This window comes from Harpia harpyja, chromosome 1, assembly GCF_026419915.1.
Source record: "Harpia harpyja isolate bHarHar1 chromosome 1, bHarHar1 primary haplotype, whole genome shotgun sequence".
NCBI classification, from domain to species: Eukaryota; Metazoa; Chordata; class Aves; order Accipitriformes; family Accipitridae; genus Harpia; species Harpia harpyja.
This window is the reverse complement of record NC_068940.1, coordinates 27,718,002-27,736,097: the sequence shown is the minus strand read 5'-3', so window position 1 is coordinate 27,736,097 and position 18,096 is coordinate 27,718,002. Positions and strand designations below refer to the sequence as shown.

At 39.4% G+C, this 18,096-nt stretch overlaps 1 protein-coding gene across 1 annotated transcript in view; it reads right to left on the bottom strand.

Annotated features, from left to right (window-relative positions):
* Positions 1 to 18,096, bottom strand: part of SEMA5A (semaphorin 5A) — a 345,161-nt gene that overhangs the window by 138,382 nt on the left and 188,683 nt on the right. The window contains exons 6-8 of the mRNA XM_052781946.1: positions 17,366 to 17,428; positions 11,072 to 11,170; positions 9,652 to 9,865 (exon numbers count right to left, since the gene is read on the bottom strand). Of these exons, the coding sequence (XP_052637906.1) occupies positions 9,652 to 9,865; positions 11,072 to 11,170; positions 17,366 to 17,428 (376 nt within the window). The remainder of the gene's footprint in view (positions 1 to 9,651; positions 9,866 to 11,071; positions 11,171 to 17,365; positions 17,429 to 18,096) is intronic.

Sequence of the window (18,096 nt, the reverse complement as noted above, 5' to 3'; positions counted from 1 at the left end):
CCTGCAGAATGGCAATCTCGTCGCATGAAAGCAAGGGTGTGCTGCACGCATGAGGACAGACCGGGGGGTTCAGGAGTGCAAAGCTTACTGGGAATGGGATGGGGCACTCTGGAGGGCAGGAGGAGCCAAATGGTGCATCCCCACCAGTGCTGCCTCTCGCTAACAGTGGATACGGCAAACTCCCTGAGTCACACCCAGGGTTTCACTGGGAAAGCAGTAGCTGGGGTGGTCCAAAACCAGGCTGGGAAGTGAGCAGTACGGATGACCAAGGGTGTCGTGCGTAAGCTTATTTCCTGGGCCTTTTTAATTTAGTGATGCAGATGTAGACTGAGTAGGTAAAAGGATGAGAGGAACTGTACAGACACTTTCTCTGGGGAGAGCAATGGGAAACAGGAGCCTGAGAAAGCTCTGTGAGAGCACCTGAGGCAGTCCTGGCCTCTTCTCACTTCCCGAGCTTTGGAGCAAGAAAGTTGGCTTGTGCTCTTTACTCTTTAAAACCCCACATCCTCTGAAGTAGACTAATATGACTTCATTTACCTAGTTAGTGGATGCTGCTGTTTCCAGAGTGAACCAAATGACAGGGGATGATCTGTCTGTCTGTCTGGAGATAACAGCAATTAACCTTAAGGATTATAAGGTCCAAAGCCTACTCTCAGCAAGAAAGAGCTGTGATTTCCACTGACTGGCCCTGCGAGAAGTGACCGCTCGCATCTCAAGCGTGATGCATTCAGAAACCCCAGTCAAAAGTGAAATTAGCCCCAGAAATGTGAAAACTAAAATTAGGAGTTTGTCAGATCTAGACACAGATCAGATTATACATATACACAAAATAAGACACGTACAGATATACGCACGTATAATATAGTCAAAATCTTGGAAGCCTACAAACTGGTCTAATGCTGAACAACATCTGTCTGGCGCTTGTTCATTGACCTCACTAGATGAATGAATCACACCCTCATACCGCTGGCCTTTAAAGACACATTTCTTCCAAATATTTGTATTCAGCTAAATACTTACTGGCATTAAATTCTAGGAAGATGCCTTTGAATTTTTTTTAATAATGTTCAACCTCCAGCAAGAAATGCTGTCCAAAAGGGAAGCTTAAAATAATGGAAAGAATTTAAGCTCCAAATGCGCCAGTCTGTTTTTGTTTTCTTCACTTTACTGACATAATGAAGTCCATTTCTGATTTGCATTTTGTAATCCCCGTATATTCATTAAATATATTAATTCAGTGCAGCCCTCTGCAGCTGTTGGAAAATAGTATAGATCTTGCATTAGGTTGACCAAGGCATCACTGCTCATGAATATTTAACGACAAATCTTAATCATAGAGTAAAATTCTCCTACAGAGTTAAACATCTTAAAAGTAATATGTAACTTGTAGTCATCATAGTTATATCCACCCTCAGGAACTGAACTGTAAAATGTTAAATCCTAGTATAAAAGTGGCAGAAATCATTGTTTATTAATAGATATTTTTCCTCTGTACTTCATAATTATCTAGGACACATGCTTAAAATGCTAGTCAGTCATAGCATAGCTGGCTACCAATCTATTTTGACTACTATTTCTTCTGCAATGCCTCAGCTCTCCACGATTTCTTTTACATTCTTTTCCTTTTGCTAAATTGAAGATTTTATGGGTATGGAAGAGCAAGGACTGCAAAACACACTAAAACTGTGTATGCCAGATATTCTTTCCAATCTTCTCTTATTTTGCTGATAGATTTTATAATACAATTCAGTATTATCGTAAAAGTGGATGCACTCATTAGATATTACATTTTACTGTTGTACTCTAATAAATTCTGAAATGCAATTATTTCTTTTCTGAAAAACAGTTTTTAAATATGGTATTACAAAATTCCTTGGTTTATTGCCTGTTGTTTATTTCAAATAAATCTCCTTCATTTTCAAGGTAAAATGTTCTTACATGGCATAATATTTTGCAATTCATTATATTATTTTGCTGATGCAAATTTGCCAGCGACAAACTTAGCGACAGAAACCATTCTCTACTCTGATCTAGTACCTACTCAGTTAGAGTCCCATCTGGAGTTCAGTGGATTTTCCGTCACCTATATTCACCAGATAGACACCTTGCATAGGAGTATATTGGGGAAGGGGCAAGGATCAAAAATACAGAGGACTACCTTAATTCACTCAGAATCGCTAGAGGTTTGGGCTATAGGGATTTATTAAAAGATGCAGAAGTTTCGATGGTTACTTAAAACTCGGAATCCAGAATTCCACATACACAAGAACAAAAACCCCTAGCTTTCTTTAAGCAGATTTTGCCAACCAGCAGGTATGGTATGGAAAGAAAACCCAATTATGATGGCTTACCCATTTCTCTCCAAACATTTGGACTGCTGTTTATTTTTTTTTTCCTCTGATCTGGTTTTGCAGGAAGGGAGATCATCAAAAGGCTTTCCCTGAAGACCTGGTCCTCTTTGCTTTTTTCCCTTCCTTTTCTGAGTTTTGGGGGGGTTTTTTTAGGTTATTTGTTTGTTTTTTCATAACAGAAATGAAACCAGAGTTCACTTTCATAATCATCCCCTTTCCCTTTCACCTTAAGGCTTGGTATGTCTGCTACTGAAATCTATCTCTGCCTCCAATACTTCTGTCCTCCTTTCTTTGGTGAATGCTGGTTTTTATCTGTTCATGTTCCCCAAAATTCATCCCTTTTTCTACCTTCCCCCTGGTTGAGATATATTTCAGTTCTAAGTTCTTTCATTCTCTCTGGCTCACTGTGTATTATAGTTTTCTGCTGCATTAACGAGGCTGATGGTCCTGTCACGCCTCTCCGCAGCTGGGCACTGATGATCTCCTTGCAGGGGTGCCTCTCCTCCTTCCTCACTCAGCCTCTTCAATTGGCACCTGATATGAGCGGGCCAGATGAGATATAAAAGAACAGGCTCTCCCCTCAGCAGCCTCCTAGTCTTTTCATAAATAGAAGGTGGACCTTGCTGTTTTACCTAGGGTATGTAAGAAGAAAAAAAATCCCACCTTCATGGGAAGTGCTCCCTGTCTTTACCACCTGGGTCCTGCATTTGGGGCACAACAACCCCACTCAACGATACAGCCTTAGGGAAGAGTGGCTGGAAAGCTGCCCAGCAGAGAAAGACCTGGAGAAGTGCTGGTCGACAGCCAGCTGAACATGAGCCAGCACTGTGCCCAGGTGGCCAAGAAGGCCAACGGCATCCTGGCCTGTGTCAGAAATAGCGTGGCCAGCAGGAGCAGGGCGGTGATCGTCCCCCTGTACTGGGCACTGGTGAGGTGACACCTCGAGGACCGTGTTCGGTTTTGGGCCCCTCACTATGGGAAAGACATGGAGGGGCTGGAGCGTGTCCAGAGAAGGGCAACGAAGGTGGTGAAGGGTCCGGAGCACAAGTCTGATGAGGAGCGGCTGAGGGAACTGGGGCTGTTCAGCCTGGAGAAAAGGAGGCTGAGGGGAGACCTGATCGCTCTCTGCAACTACCTGAAGGGGGGTTGTAGTGACGTGGGGGTCGGTCTCTTCTCTCAAGTAACAAGCGATAGGACAAGAAGAAACGGCCTCAAGTTGCACCAGGGGAAGTTTAGGTTGGATATTAGGAAAAATTTCTTCACCGAAAGGGTTATCGGGCACTGGAACAGGCTGCCCAGGGAAGTGGTGGAGTCACCATCCCTGGAGGGATTTAAAAGACATACAGACATGATGCTTAGGGACATGGTTTAGCGGTGGACTGGGCAGTGTTAGGTTAATGGTTGGACTCAATCATCTTAAAAATCTTTTCCAACCTAAACGATTCTATGATTCCATTTTAGATGGGTGAGGAAATGCTATGGAGGTGTTTTGCAATAACTTAGTCTGGCGTTGGAGAAAGGAGGTCAGGGAAGGCACCTCCATCTCACATCAACTTACTGCTCTCCTACTCTGTCATTGCCATCTGGGAAAGATGTACAGCTTTGAAAGGAAAATCACAACACAACTGCTCAAATTTTTCCTCTAGTAGCATCTCCAGTGAAGAAAACTAAGGATGGGTTTCAAAACCAGCAGGCATTTCTCTCCAATTTTAGGATACTAGCAAAAAGGATGATACACACAAAAGAACAGAACCAACCTTACGGGTGGCACAATCAAAAGGAAAGTAATTAATTTATCTTCTTGCAAAACAAGCAACAACCGGTAGCATATGGTTTGCATATTTTCAGTCAGGTCTCTTATCTGAAAGCTAAAGACCAAATTGCACAGCTCAAGCACACACTGGTTTTGAGTTACGTAGAATATTACATAATAAGAAAAGCTTGCAGTAGGTAATTACAAGGCTTTTCATTAAAAACCAGAAAAACAAAAGGATAACCCTGAATTATCATAGCTATTTCCATTAATCCTTAAAAGCAAAAGTGAAAGGATTAATTTTTGTTCTTAGGTCATAATTTCTCGCCACATATCCTACTAGCAGCAAGAGTTATAATAAAAGTCTGCTAACAAACAATAATAGGAATGGATTCAGAGCTGTATTAAACCCCACTAACCAAACTACCTTTGTAAGAATTTTCCTTTTGCTGTTACTCGTGAAGACTAAAAGTACCTGCTCTAGATTAATAAGCTTTTTATTAAGTAAAATGTTTTTAAGAAAGTGATCTCAGAAGAACTATTTTAAGAGTATCTAATAACCAAATGCTTAGGGCAGCAAGAGGAAAAAGTGATAACATTATGTCTACCAGCAGAGCAGAACAATCCAAACATTTCAATACTTTCTCAGCTGGAAAGGCTTCTAATCTGTATGAAATTTTATTTTATTTTATTTTCTTCTGTTTTGGGGCTACATCTGATGTAAGATTACATTTTAATCATCTACGGTCTGCCTACTGATGAAGTGGCTTGACATTTAGAACAAAGTTTTTATTTATTTAACATGTTCCAATAGCATCTATCATTGTATTTCTAGGATAAAGAAAACGGCTACAATGTATTTCAAGATAGTTGGAGATCCAAGGAATTGTAAGCAAAGGCATCTGGCAAATTACAAAACCAAACGTCCCAGTGTTCCTCCATGTGATGAAACAAAGGGATTGATTGGGATTTCAATTTTTTCTTTAATCTGTTTTGCCCTTTTATTGGCCAAGTGAAGCAAACAGACATTATAGACTAATGCAAACTTTCACACTGAGACATCAGACCAAACATTTACTGATTTGAGGAGGTGAATTGAAAGGAGAAATACCTTTACTAACTGTAAATGTTGGACCACAGAAAAAGTTTCTAAGTCTAAGCAGTGGAGGCTTTTCCTCGCCAATCTGGACCCACTGCAGCTTGCGTACTACAAATACAACTATTCCATTTACATCTGTCCTCTAGAGCAAAGGACGATGAATGCTTCCCCTGCTGCACTTTGCAGATCAACTCTAAAGCAAAGTCTAATTAGAAGCACACTCTAACAATCAACTCTGGATAGGATTTAAACTCTATGTTACACTGAGAGCTTACAGAGATTCAAATAAACAGCATGCTAGCTGTAAATCAAGGTGTACTTTTTTTCTTAATAAGAGATTTTATTTGTCATTTAATAATGTTCAAAGCAGACCGCTAAGGCAGACTATTCTTTTTATGAAATACTACAAAGGTAATATTAAAATGTTCTACCAACATGCTGCCCTTTAATGACCTAAGTGGTTGGGTGAAACTCAAGATCTTGCTGATTGCTTTGGTCAGGAGAAGAAATCAATGGAAGAGCTGTCTACTTTAGACATAATCCTCAGTGTGTGCTCTATTACCTCAAGTCATTTCTCTCAAGCACAAAAGTACTTGAATGCAGACTCAGAGAGAAAAAGAAGGAAGAGTAGGTAGCAGAACAACAAGCCTTAAAGAATAAGTTACTGGTAAGCAGCCTTTCTACCTTCTTCATTTGTTTGTGCATATATATCTTCACTTGAGTAACATCAAGCATTACTTTTTTCTCTACGTGAGAAAAAGAGGTGGCCAAAGCATGCCATCATGAGAGGGAGAGGTGGCTTCTGTTTCACATTTTCAGATTTACTATCCTGCAGCCAGCTGGGCTGTTGGATGGGAAGAGCACTGATTTGCAGCAGTTGTTAACTCATCTGGGTCATCATGTTCCTCTTGATTGAGAATAGTGACAGAGTTACAGAGCACTGACAGGGTTGGCAGGAAAGGTGAGGATAACACGGGGGCTGTCTCTTCACTGTCAGCTGATAAATTCTTTGTGAGCGACCCAACCTGTAGAACTGTTGAACTACGGTGAATGCTCAGGTCATAGCACTAAGGTAGTCTGGTCCTTCAATGGCATCTCCTCATGGAGATGAGCAGAATCTCTACGTGGTGATGAATGTGGTCAAAAACCTGCTCACTGCATTTGGGCCAGATGCATTTAATGTTGTCTACAGGAGCAGCAAGAAGACAGAAATAGGGTCCATAAGCAGAGCACTAATTTCTTTTTGTAGAAGAGGAGGGAAGTTCTGAGGCAAAAAAAATTACAACTGGCAATCGTATTCAGAGATAATCAAGAGTTGAATAGATCACTACTCTTAAAGTTAAAAGAGAGCAAGTTCAATAACTGCCCCCAGGTGCTTCTTTCCTCCATCACTGAAGAAGACATGACTATTTACACCCTAAAATTTTCCAAAATAGCAAAAACTTTCAGGACGTGGGCAGATATCTGTAACATTTGGCCAACCGTTCTGTCTGCCATTAAAAATTGCCAAAACAGACAAAATTAGGGGAGTCAAATCTCAAATATTGTCAGCAGGTTGTCTAGTGGGTAAACAAGCAGCATATTCAGAGACCCTCTAAGATGGCTCTACAGTAACTAGCTCCAGTCAACAACAGAATTTCTGTGTTGGCAGTGATGCCGCGTTGTCCATCTACCTTTTTGGATCAGTGCTTGCTCAAGATCTTTGTGCTTCATATACCAGGGGGTCATTGAACTTTGCTTTTTCCTTTCAGTCATATTCTCACAGTATATTCTTGTAGCTTACTTTTACACATATCCTGAATAATTCATATTTTTAACCAAGCTATCCCAACACTCCATCACCCCAGATAATTGAGTGTTGAGTGCATCAAGAAAATGATAATACAGAAACAGAAGTTCACTGACTTCTCCGTAATCTACTAACGTTAAGTACCTGATCAGAATGATGCTCAGTAACATATGCTGAAGATAACTGCTAACTTACCTACTCAGCTGGTGTGGATTGCTTCCAGACCTATCAAGCCCCCAGGAGAAGGCAGGACCTGATAAATACAGGACTCTGGCTGAACCAGAATGAACGGGGAAGCTCAGGCCGTCAACTTAAATTTATTTTATTTGTGATATCTGTGATTCCAGAAGCTGAAATCCCAGCACGGTAATATGGGATCTCACCCCAGCCACATGACATGTCAGCTCCGTTTTCCCCTCCCACACCATGTGTCATGGTTCCTGTGATTACAGACCTTCTGACAATTAAGATTAGGAGCAAGGTTTCTTCCGTGATTCAGAGCTTGCCACGTCAAGATCCTTCACCGCAAGTTACAGTGAACACTGACAGCAGACTGCCTAAGCAGATGGGCACATCCCTTTGGCCTGACTGATGGCACTGAAAACCCCTGAATGCACTGAGAAGTGTGCTAGCCATTAAAATCAACAATGTCTTTATTGCGTAGCAATAACACATGGAGCAAGATAATCAGCTGCGGTTTAGAGTACTGCCATTGCCCCCAGAGATGGTTTGAATTGGTCCAATGTGATTTGCAGAGTAGAAAATCTAAGTGAGAAAAAACACTGCACCTCTGAGGGAAACATGGATGGAAAAGAAAAACTTTAAATTGGAACCATTCACAGACGCATGTCCATGCACATACACACCTAAACCAAGGCTGAATTACAGTAACTGTCAGCTACCGCTGCTGAACAGGTACTGACTAGGAAGCTTCCATTCCAGCTGATGCCTTACTTTTCTTGCAGGATTATCTGTGTTACTTTCTCACTGAAAGCAGCAAAACCTTCACTTCCGTCTAAGCACCGAAAAACTAATGCAGTTTCTTGGTGCTGAGTCACATATGAGCAGGCAAATTGACATAAAAGCAAATGAATCCCCAGCTCTTAGCTACCCCAGAAGACAATCCCCGTCCCTTTCACGTAGGTAACTGGGCTGCTTCCAGCCTTTTATTGGATTTGCTTGAACTGGCTCCAATTACAAAACTCATCTTGTTCTTCAAAGAGAAAAGCCACGCTTCCCTGGTAACTTAATTCTAAACAGTTTTGAGGCAGAAGAATGAGCTCTAACAGAGAATGTATAGATGTAGCTGAAGCTTTAAATAGACAAACTGTAAATACAGTGAATCTGATTAATTAGAGGAGTCTGGGGGGGGGGAATTTTAGTGTGCCCTTTGGCATAAAACACATCCAGTTAAACTGAAAATTCAGTGTGAAGTATTTTTTCCCTTTGACAGAAGCACCCAGGTGTGGCACAGCAATTAGTTCCAATACCACAGCTGTGTGGAGAAACAGCACCTGAACAGGGATATCTATACAATGAGCTCATTTTTCCTCTCTCATTTCTTTTGAACTGCTATAATTCTGTTATGTTCCACGCAGTTTGGTTTTGGTTTGTTAATTAATATTCTAAAATCGGCTGACCTTCAGAGAAGGTCACAAATTTCTCCAAGCTACCTCTGATGGCTTCTTTGTACAGAAAAATACACCAAGCAAATATGCACAATTCAGCATTCAGATTATATGAGAACTGAAATACTCAAAATAAAGTCTGTCTCTCGCAGCTGACCTAATGTTCTGAAGCTAGAAGAGTTTGTATTTGTACTTAATTTCAAACATGAGAATAATCCCATCATAACATGAAATGCACTGTGGGAATAGTGACTGTTGTGTGACATAGCACGAGTTATGAAAATATGGGTTTCTTTCTACTGAGACAAGCATAGGTAAATTATAATATACATAATTTCACATTTTATGTTAAATAATAATTTTCATTTTAGAAGAATCTGCTTCTTTTTTGTAATACATAGAATGGCAACTGGCCCTGTTACATCTGAGGAATACCTATCAGTTTACAGCTTCTCCCAGCTGGAAATCCTCATCAGGTGATTAACATCCATGCCACACGAGTCATTGCTACAACACGATTTTATGATATGTTTTGCAGACTAGTCCCTATCCTTTGGCTATAAGTAGCGTCAAAACCGTCAGTCTGCCACCTAAGAAGCTTGAAAGCACAACATTTTCTGCTTGTCAAGGCTGGGACCTGCAGGGAAAGCCAGGAGAATTCAGTCCATTCTAAACTGTTTATTTTCTGCCTTAGGTTTCTGAAAGACTCCACAAAAGAATGCTCAAGGCAAGCTGCGGCTCTTGGCTGACTCAGCTTTGCCATGTGAGCGCATCTGAGAGATACAGTACAGCTCGTCCCTATGCCTGCAAACATGACGTAAATATTTAAGTGCACATCTACAAACTGCACTTATATTAATTAAATATCATAATAATTATACCAGTAAAATAAAAAAATATTATGCAAAATAATTTTTAAATGAGATAAACAACACTCTAAAAACATTCAAACTCTCAGAATGGAATTTCAAGACTGAATATGAAGAACATGGGTTAAAAAAAGATGAGTCTCATGGTCCATCAGCACTCACCATTCAGCCACTTGGAGTTGTACTGGGCAGTGCGGAGAGGAGGAAGGGCCCCCAAACTGCGATAAATAGCAGGATCCCTTCCTGGAAAATCCATGGCTGTAGCAGCATATAATTCCCCACTGGAAGTGAGAAGAGCAGTGGAGTTGTGCTGAGGACTGTAAGGACAGCGAGCCATGCCACTGATTTGATCGTGTATCTCTGTCAAGTTACTTAACTGTAAAAGAGTGAGAAAAAGGAATTAAAACAACCTGAATATTATCATTTCAGCCAAGCTGCATCAATCTGAGCAAAATCCTACCATAAACACCAGTTATCTGCTGTTGTATTGTACAACAGTAATGAGCTGACCTTTACATCAATCTAAAACTGTCTCGTATAAAAAGTTTTACTATAATGTTGTCTGATCTCACTTCTGCCACTTTGGTATGTAAAACATGCAAGTTAATCATTAGCCACCATGCCTAAAATGTTTTATATTAGAAGCAACTCAAAAATTAATTATCTCTAGACAGACTGTTATTATGAAAAACAGATCTGATTGCCAGAGTCAGCTAAGGTATTCACCGTAGCAAATGGTCAGACAATGAAAAAAAAAAAATAACCTATTTGTTTTGTTGGTGTGTTCTAGGAAAGAATCTCACCTGAAAAATGAGATTTAAAAAAAGAGCTTTCCAGTTCAGCAGAACTAACTCTCTGATTTAGTAGCCCTAATGCTTTCAGCCATAAACCACAATATGATGTTAATATGTTATTTGAAAATAAAGGTACAATAGGTTTAAATATAATAAATGTGCCAAGGAGTTTTTTGGTGATACAGCTATTCTTTGTATTAAAACACCTCTCCCCTCCCCTCCTGAAATAAATAGCCAGCTTAGCACAAACAGTGACATTTTGATTTTTATTATGACTATTATTGATCCTTAATGGACTCTCTTGCTTTGATACTCATAAATGACAACTAGGTTTTTTTCAGAAACAGAACGACAGATTTTGTCCACCAAGATTTCTCATTCTCGCCAGTCAGAAATCACTAATACTGGTACTCTCATCTTCTCCAGAACTACACGTACACAGTAGGCAGCTACCCAACTACATCTTGTAACTAAAACATTTGATGCCAACCAAACTTGATAGAGTGGCAGAAGTCTTAGCAATACCTACGGTTCATAAAAAACTGGCATGTGGGAGGAACTGAGCTGCTCATAGCTGTGCTCTCTCCCACAGCTCAGGAGAAGACCGCATAAGGAGATCACGGGTGAACTCTCCTCTTTGGCCTGCCACTCGCCAAATCAGCCTTTTACACATCAGCTCACCCACCGGTACGCAAACAGCGTGGACTCAACCACAGCACGCTCTGCCTTCTGGTCTGCTGGCTCAGAACAAAGACTCGAGCTGGTGGGACAAAACATGGAACTCATACCGTCCGATTGGTGCAGATAGGAGTGAATGCGTTGGTTCCACAGGTAAAGAGATGGTTGCCTCCAACAAGAAGCACTCGAATGTAGTTCTGGCATTCCTCCTGCCATACAGAAAAGAAAGACTATATTCAGTGGTACTTCAAAGGATAGGGGAGACCAATTACGATTTGCTTTCCATGGTTTTGTGTCCACACATAAAAATTTAGGGGAACAAGGCCTGAGCACACCTGATGTGTTAGCAATAATTATATACATAGATTTCCTAACTACAACATATGCATCTATCAGTCTTTGTGAGAAGTTCTTAGTAGGGTAACAACAAACTTCTTCAGTACTGAAGATTTCTTCTAAGTGTATATTTCAAAGGTTTAGCTAAACTCTGAAGTGATAGATGCTGACTTAAATAACGCACTGCTGTCTCAATGGATCAGATGCTGGTTTTGAAGACAGATCAGGCCAAGGGAGGAAGTTGGGAGGAAAACAGGAGAAAGAACAGGCTATCAGTAACACAAGTATGTTGAAACCAGTACAAATAAAATTCTTGAGATGTTCAGATGTAGATTTGTCACTACTAGTTTCATAATTTGCACAATATGTTTTATTACAAGCATCTATGTTTCTGTTAATTTGAAGTTTCTCAAGAAATTTCATTACCTCAATATATAGATGCTCACCCCTGAGGAATAATCTGACATGCTTTTTATCCCATTAGGATGTGTGAAAGCTTTATGATGTTCATTTCTCTCATTTCAGAAGCTAGAAATCAACAGCAATTTCTACTGTTTATTCAGACAGAAAGCCTTTTTCTGCAATACTAAAAATCTCCCAGAACTGTATGTAGGAAAGATTCAAACACTCCTCCTGCAAAAATCAACATCCCTATCTAATAAAATGAACAAAATCAACAATATGCTTGGAAAAAATAAAGTTTCCTGGAACCTTCCATTTGAATGCTCTCTAGCATTTATTCACAAGATAGTCTCATGTAAAGCATTAAAAAAAAACTTGTGAAAATACAGCTGTGCAATTCTAAGAGATTTTAAGTGGAATTGTGTAAGTAAATCCATGTAATAGTAATGGCGCAGAAGTCCCATTATATGGCCTACAGTTATATTAAATGTATTGCTTGTTTATCTTGAAAATAGACTCTCATCCTGGAAGACAAGAAATATAATCCTGAATAAATTGAACAGGCACAAAACAGACTGCAAAGCAAGATGGACAAAATACTTTAAAGATCTCTGAGAAAACTCTCAGAATCTATTATCCATACCTTTCCTAATACAAAATGAAGTTTAAAAAAACCCACCACCCACCACCCAGTAAAATCTCAGAAAAAAACCACCTCTTTGAAAAAATACCCCCCAAAACTTCATTCGCATTAGTATCTCATGAAAATGTAGCTTTTAAACGCTTCACCTCGAGCCTTTAAAGGTAAGTGTCAAACATCTTAGAATTAAGATTTGATTCCCATTAGGTAAAAATACAACAACTTTATCTTGAACTTACCAAAACTGTCATCTTAACATTCTTTCAACCAAACAGAAGCTAATATGCAACCATATAACAGAGTTGGGCAGTGCAACGAGCCTTTTAAAAAGTAATTATTTCACTTCTAGGCCATTTCCCTGTTGCAGGTTGTTTTAACTACACCAAGGAAAAAAGAGGCAGCAATTCCTTCTTTTTTTTGTGGGAAGGGTGATCAGGGAGGTTCACAGAACATAACACAGTAATTTATTCTTTGGGCTACTTCCATCTTGCCCTTTGCAGAAAGCCATGGAATGTAAGTGTAGGAAAAATAAGTGGGTACTGACATTACAACCCATCCAACGTCTCCTCTTCATATTCCAGAGCTCCCTGAAATAGTGCCATTGCCAAATTACTTGCACGCTGATCACCCACTCTTTCTGTTCAAAAATAATGTTAATTTTTTAAACTCTGACATTCCTGGGATTCACAAGATTCTTCTCTTTAATGTTCCCAAGTCCTGTGCCAACTTCACAACAATCCATACTGCAACAGGGCAAATAAGATATCTCATATCAAATTTCTGTGGGGTACATAGTACAACAAAACCCAAACTGAAAGAACAGCTTTTATAATTGGCTATTTTCTTCATATGACAAATCCAAAATAATACAAAACAAATTAAAAAAAATTAGTCATGAGTAAAACAATCACCACCCAAAACCATAATGAAAATGACTCCGTTATTTAGTCATTCGAATTGTTCAGAGTCACTTTTCTAGCTCTGGAGTCAAACTCAGCTGGTTCACTTTTTAGCTGTGCAAAAAAAGACATGTGTGTTGTAGAAGTGGCATTGATGAATGCAAAGGACCTAAAAACCAAAGGTTTTTTAGTTTGGAGGGTGGTGGTAGCTTTGGTGGCCATCTTTTACATAGCCTTAATCTCCATTTCATCTTGACCTCTCTGCCGTATACTTTCCTATTCTCCTATAAAAATACCTTTGAAAGAAAGAAATTCATTTAGCGAGTACTTTCTACCTTTATACCAGCATACCTGAAACAAAATACAACTATTAGAAACAGCTACTTAAGTTTAAGACCATCTTGACAGTTCAAGGACAATGTGGCTGGATATGGGTATCCATTTACAGCAATGTTTCTTGTATAGGCTAACGTTTTAAAAACACCTGTGTTTAATTTTTTAATACTTTTATTGAAAGTTCAGATGCTAACACACACAGCCGTTAGAATCTGAAATAAACAAGGGATAAGAGACTTTACTTCAATTATATATATTTTTTTAATCTTTCTTTGGTTTATTGTATTTTTACCATGCGTATTTATATTTTTACTTTATAACAGTCCTTACCACAAGTGCCAGTCTGAATGGCCAAATTTATTCTCTTAACCATGTGTGGTGTTTTAGACTTCTAAATGCTAACGCATGCTGGCCACAAGGACATCATTTTGTCTGGCTCGTTTCTGGAGCCACTAGTTATTTTAAGCAACAGCTTAAATTGGTGGATAAAAGTCTGAAGTCTCAGTAACAAACATCAGCCTTCAAAAGTCAAGTGCGCATTACACTGTCAAATGTGGCAGATGTCCCTATATGTTTTCCCCTTCAGCTCTTTTCCCTCGTTGGCTCCTAAAGCATAAACCTCAGAACAACAACCACTGCTAACAGCTTGAGGCAAAAATTCTGTGCAGCTTTTTTCTCAAGAACAAAAAAAAAAAAAAAAAAAAAAAGACTCGTGTTTAACTGACCATTATCTCAAAACTACTAGAGTTGCTTCAGGGTTCAAAGCTAGCTTCTGGTTTCAGGGCACCCCATCAGCAAACTGACTTTTAGTTTTGCTGCCTGAACTCATTGCCCCCATGCTACTCTGTGGGCCACAGAGCTTCAAGAGAAACCAGGATTTGGATGAATAACTTACCCACAGCCATCCTTGTAATCCTCATCTCTCCTTTGCCACAGTCTGGGCTGGCCTTGTATATTTTGTCTCCAATCTTTCCTGTCCCTTCCCTACAGTCACACATGTGCCTGCCCTAAAATCTGAAGTTGCCCTGAGAAATGTTATAGAAATGCAGCCCCCCAGCAAGTCTCCAGTTTGTGCTGGATCTATTTATACAATAACGAGCAAGCAAGCAGTCTTTCTGATAACAGTAACTGGAATTGTGGTTCCCAGGGGATTTCCTTTGAAGAGGGACAATTCACTGTAGCACTGGAGTGAATTCTTCCTGGCCTGATAATTCTGTTTTTCCAAGAGAAGGCTTTTGTGGTTTGCCTAGGAAGAGGAGCACACCACAGATCAGGTGCTTTCCTCATCTGCATGTGTAAGTCCTTCTTGTACAGAGAGTATAGTGGCCTTGTTTTAGTCTTCATCATGAGGCAATAAAAGACAAACATCATTAGGCTATCCTTTCTCTGACCTCGGTCACACCAGTGAAAGCAAGAGAGGCATGAAAAGTCGTCATTCCAGCTGGGTAGGCTGCCTCAGACAACTTCTCTGCATTCTCCAGCAACTCCTACATGAAGCTTTCAAGCCACAAAGTTTGCACATCAAAAAAAAAGCCCTATGGTAACAATAAGAAAAGAACTATTTCCTCTCAGGATTACCTTCAAACACCTAAGGATTGTACTTCTCTTCTAGATTGTGAGGAACAAGGCTATGGATACAAATGAAGCACTAAATCTTTATCCAACTCATAAAAATACTAAGAAACAATTGCAGAGGTCGTTATAGGAATAACATATATAATATTTTACAATGACAGCATAACTTCTAATCATCAGCTTCTTCAAAAGGGTACGATGAGCATGAATGAAAATCTGCATATATGTACTACGCTAAGGTCCATTCTTAAATGCATTTCACCAGTGTTGAGTACTTCTCTTAGCAAAATTATTTAATAGCAACATACGACTCTGCACTGTTCAATTGAATGGGGATTTTAAACCACAAACAGTATTGTAAACATAATATTCAAAAGTACACTACTATAGTCTCCAATTTACCATTACTGTCACCCATCATGGTAGATCAGTCACTGCGCTGTGATTTTCAGACAAACTGAACGTTATTCTCACAGTTTTAAACTTGGAAAATCACTGTAAAACAGAGGCATAAACTTTTAGTTACACAGTGCATTCCTACCATGATAGTTTCTGCTGTATACGCACCTTGATTAATGCAACCTGTCATATTCTATTGTCACCTGAGCATGCTCTCTTACTTCAGAGTATTGTCATCTGAAGACTAAGGATAAAAGCTTGAGGGATATATTACAAGAACAAGAATAAATCTTCCAGGGAGAAATTACAACTTACAAAATGAAACATTTGCTTAAAGTATGAGGTCCCAGAAGTTCTTTGTTCTCTCTTCACAAACTGACAAGTAACATTGTAGATCAGAACACCTGCTAGATGCTGTTTCTTCCATTAAAGCCTTCACACATAACTTGAGTCACCAGAGTTTGTCTACTCAAGTTAGAAAGCTTTAAGTAAAATCTAACCCATTTCTTTTCTCCAGCTATTAATACCTTCTATATACCTAGCAAATCCTGTGCCTTAATAGCCAGTGACCAGTAACACTTAAATACATTTCTTACACTGGGATGGAAAGAAAAGGAAAGGAGAAGGACAAAGAAGGCAACACCATTCTTAATGCCTTTTCCCACTACTATAAACTCATTTCTACAGGGAAAGATGTTCCTCCGTAAAGACAATCATCTTCCATGCATGAAGCTTTACACTGCACATTCACTACTCTTGCTTTTTTTTCCAAGTAATTATGTCTTTTTCTCTCCTCACGGTATAGCATGTTTCTGAAGTGAGGCCATTCTTCCTCTTTAATCTCAAACAGAAAAGGATAGGCCAAGGGTACACTGCAACATTTTTTTCCAGCACTTAGTAAAAAAAGCTGGAAATGAACTGTTTAATGGGAGAAGATAAAAAGTCAGTGATTAGATGACTATGCAGAAGAGACTCCCTCCTCTACTAGGTGGTACAAGCATTTGGAATATGTTTTTGAAGCTTGGGGTTTTTTTTGAGTTTTGCACATTAATAACATATGTTGACATGTTCTACCAAACATGGGTCCTGAAAGCAAGTGTGCTTCTCTGTCGTTACCACTCTTGATGTGTTCTCCCTTTATGTTTTAAGTCAATTAACTTTAAACAGTATAATAATTACAGATAGAGATGGCATGCATTTGTAACTTATTTTATAATTAATTTGATAACTAGCTTCAGCTTAGGACAGCCACTAAAGAACACAGCATCAATATGGGTTCCATCTTAGCATTGCACTTACCTGTGCTGAATAAAAGAAATTGTAGTTGGCCAGATAAGGAATTGGTTCTGAATACTAAAAATATATCAAGTCCCATGTCTAAAAAGTTAGTGAATTTCATATTATTTTCTTCATAGTGCCAGTAGATATGAAATATAAATGTTCCTAAAATTGCATCTAATACACAGGGAAATAAATTGAGGATTTTACAAAGTAATTACACAGTTATTCAGGATTTACAGCACTGAAAATGAAGTGAGAGTACAGCCCATTACATATGACATGTTGTAGAGTCAAAACAGTAAATTGTCGGAAACGAAAGTTCTTGATCATTTCAGAAAAGAAACACGTGACTGTACCTCTCACCCCACACTCCCTATATTGTTTTTTATTCCTTTACTTATACATCAGTGTCAGACTCCTTTTCTACAATTCTCTTGTGAGACAGTAAAATGCATAAGGTAGAGATTTATACACTGAATTACACCTGCTATTAACACATAAATATTATTAAAGCAGAACAGCTGTCTCATGCTTACCTTTGATTTGCCTTTACTGTAACAGGCTCTTTTAGTAGCTTCATCACATTGCCATTCCACTGCCTGCAACCAACAGGAATTAGTTAGAAATGCAGGGAACACAGAAATATAAACCTCAGAGCTATCTAAGCCCAAGCTTGAGATATGTGCTTCAGGCATACTGATGATTAGCTGTGGGTGATTCTATCCATAGTTGCCTTACAAGCTTTTTCTCCTTAGAAATGTAGTTTTGCTGCTGATGGTTTTTCAGTGTCTTAATCCAAAGTGCAGCTGGCCATCCCCATGATTCACGGTACCTACCGCTACAGGAGAAATAACCACAATCACATTTGATGCTATTTAGCCATGTTATTAAGGTAAGCAGTTAGGAACACAGAGAAAGGCTGACCCTCTCTCCCCAGCAGAGCTGGCCTGCATCACCACAGCACCTGAGGTCAGCTCTGCTGAGAGACCTTGCGCCGTAGGAAAATGTGCCCTGTTCTTGTTTTTGCAGTATTTATCTCAAGCATTGAATGGAGATTTTAGTTTCTCAGGGTACGACTGCAGCACTAACCAGAAGCACTAAAACATCCATTCAGAGAAAGGAGCAATGGGCAGACACATACAAGACAACAGTGAAATGGAGCACTGCAAAGCAGAAGCAATTTATCCTCATTTTTTGAGCTGTCTCTCTGCTTCAACAGATTTATGGCAGGACTGTAACGCCTAGTCTGCATTACTACAGTTTCACT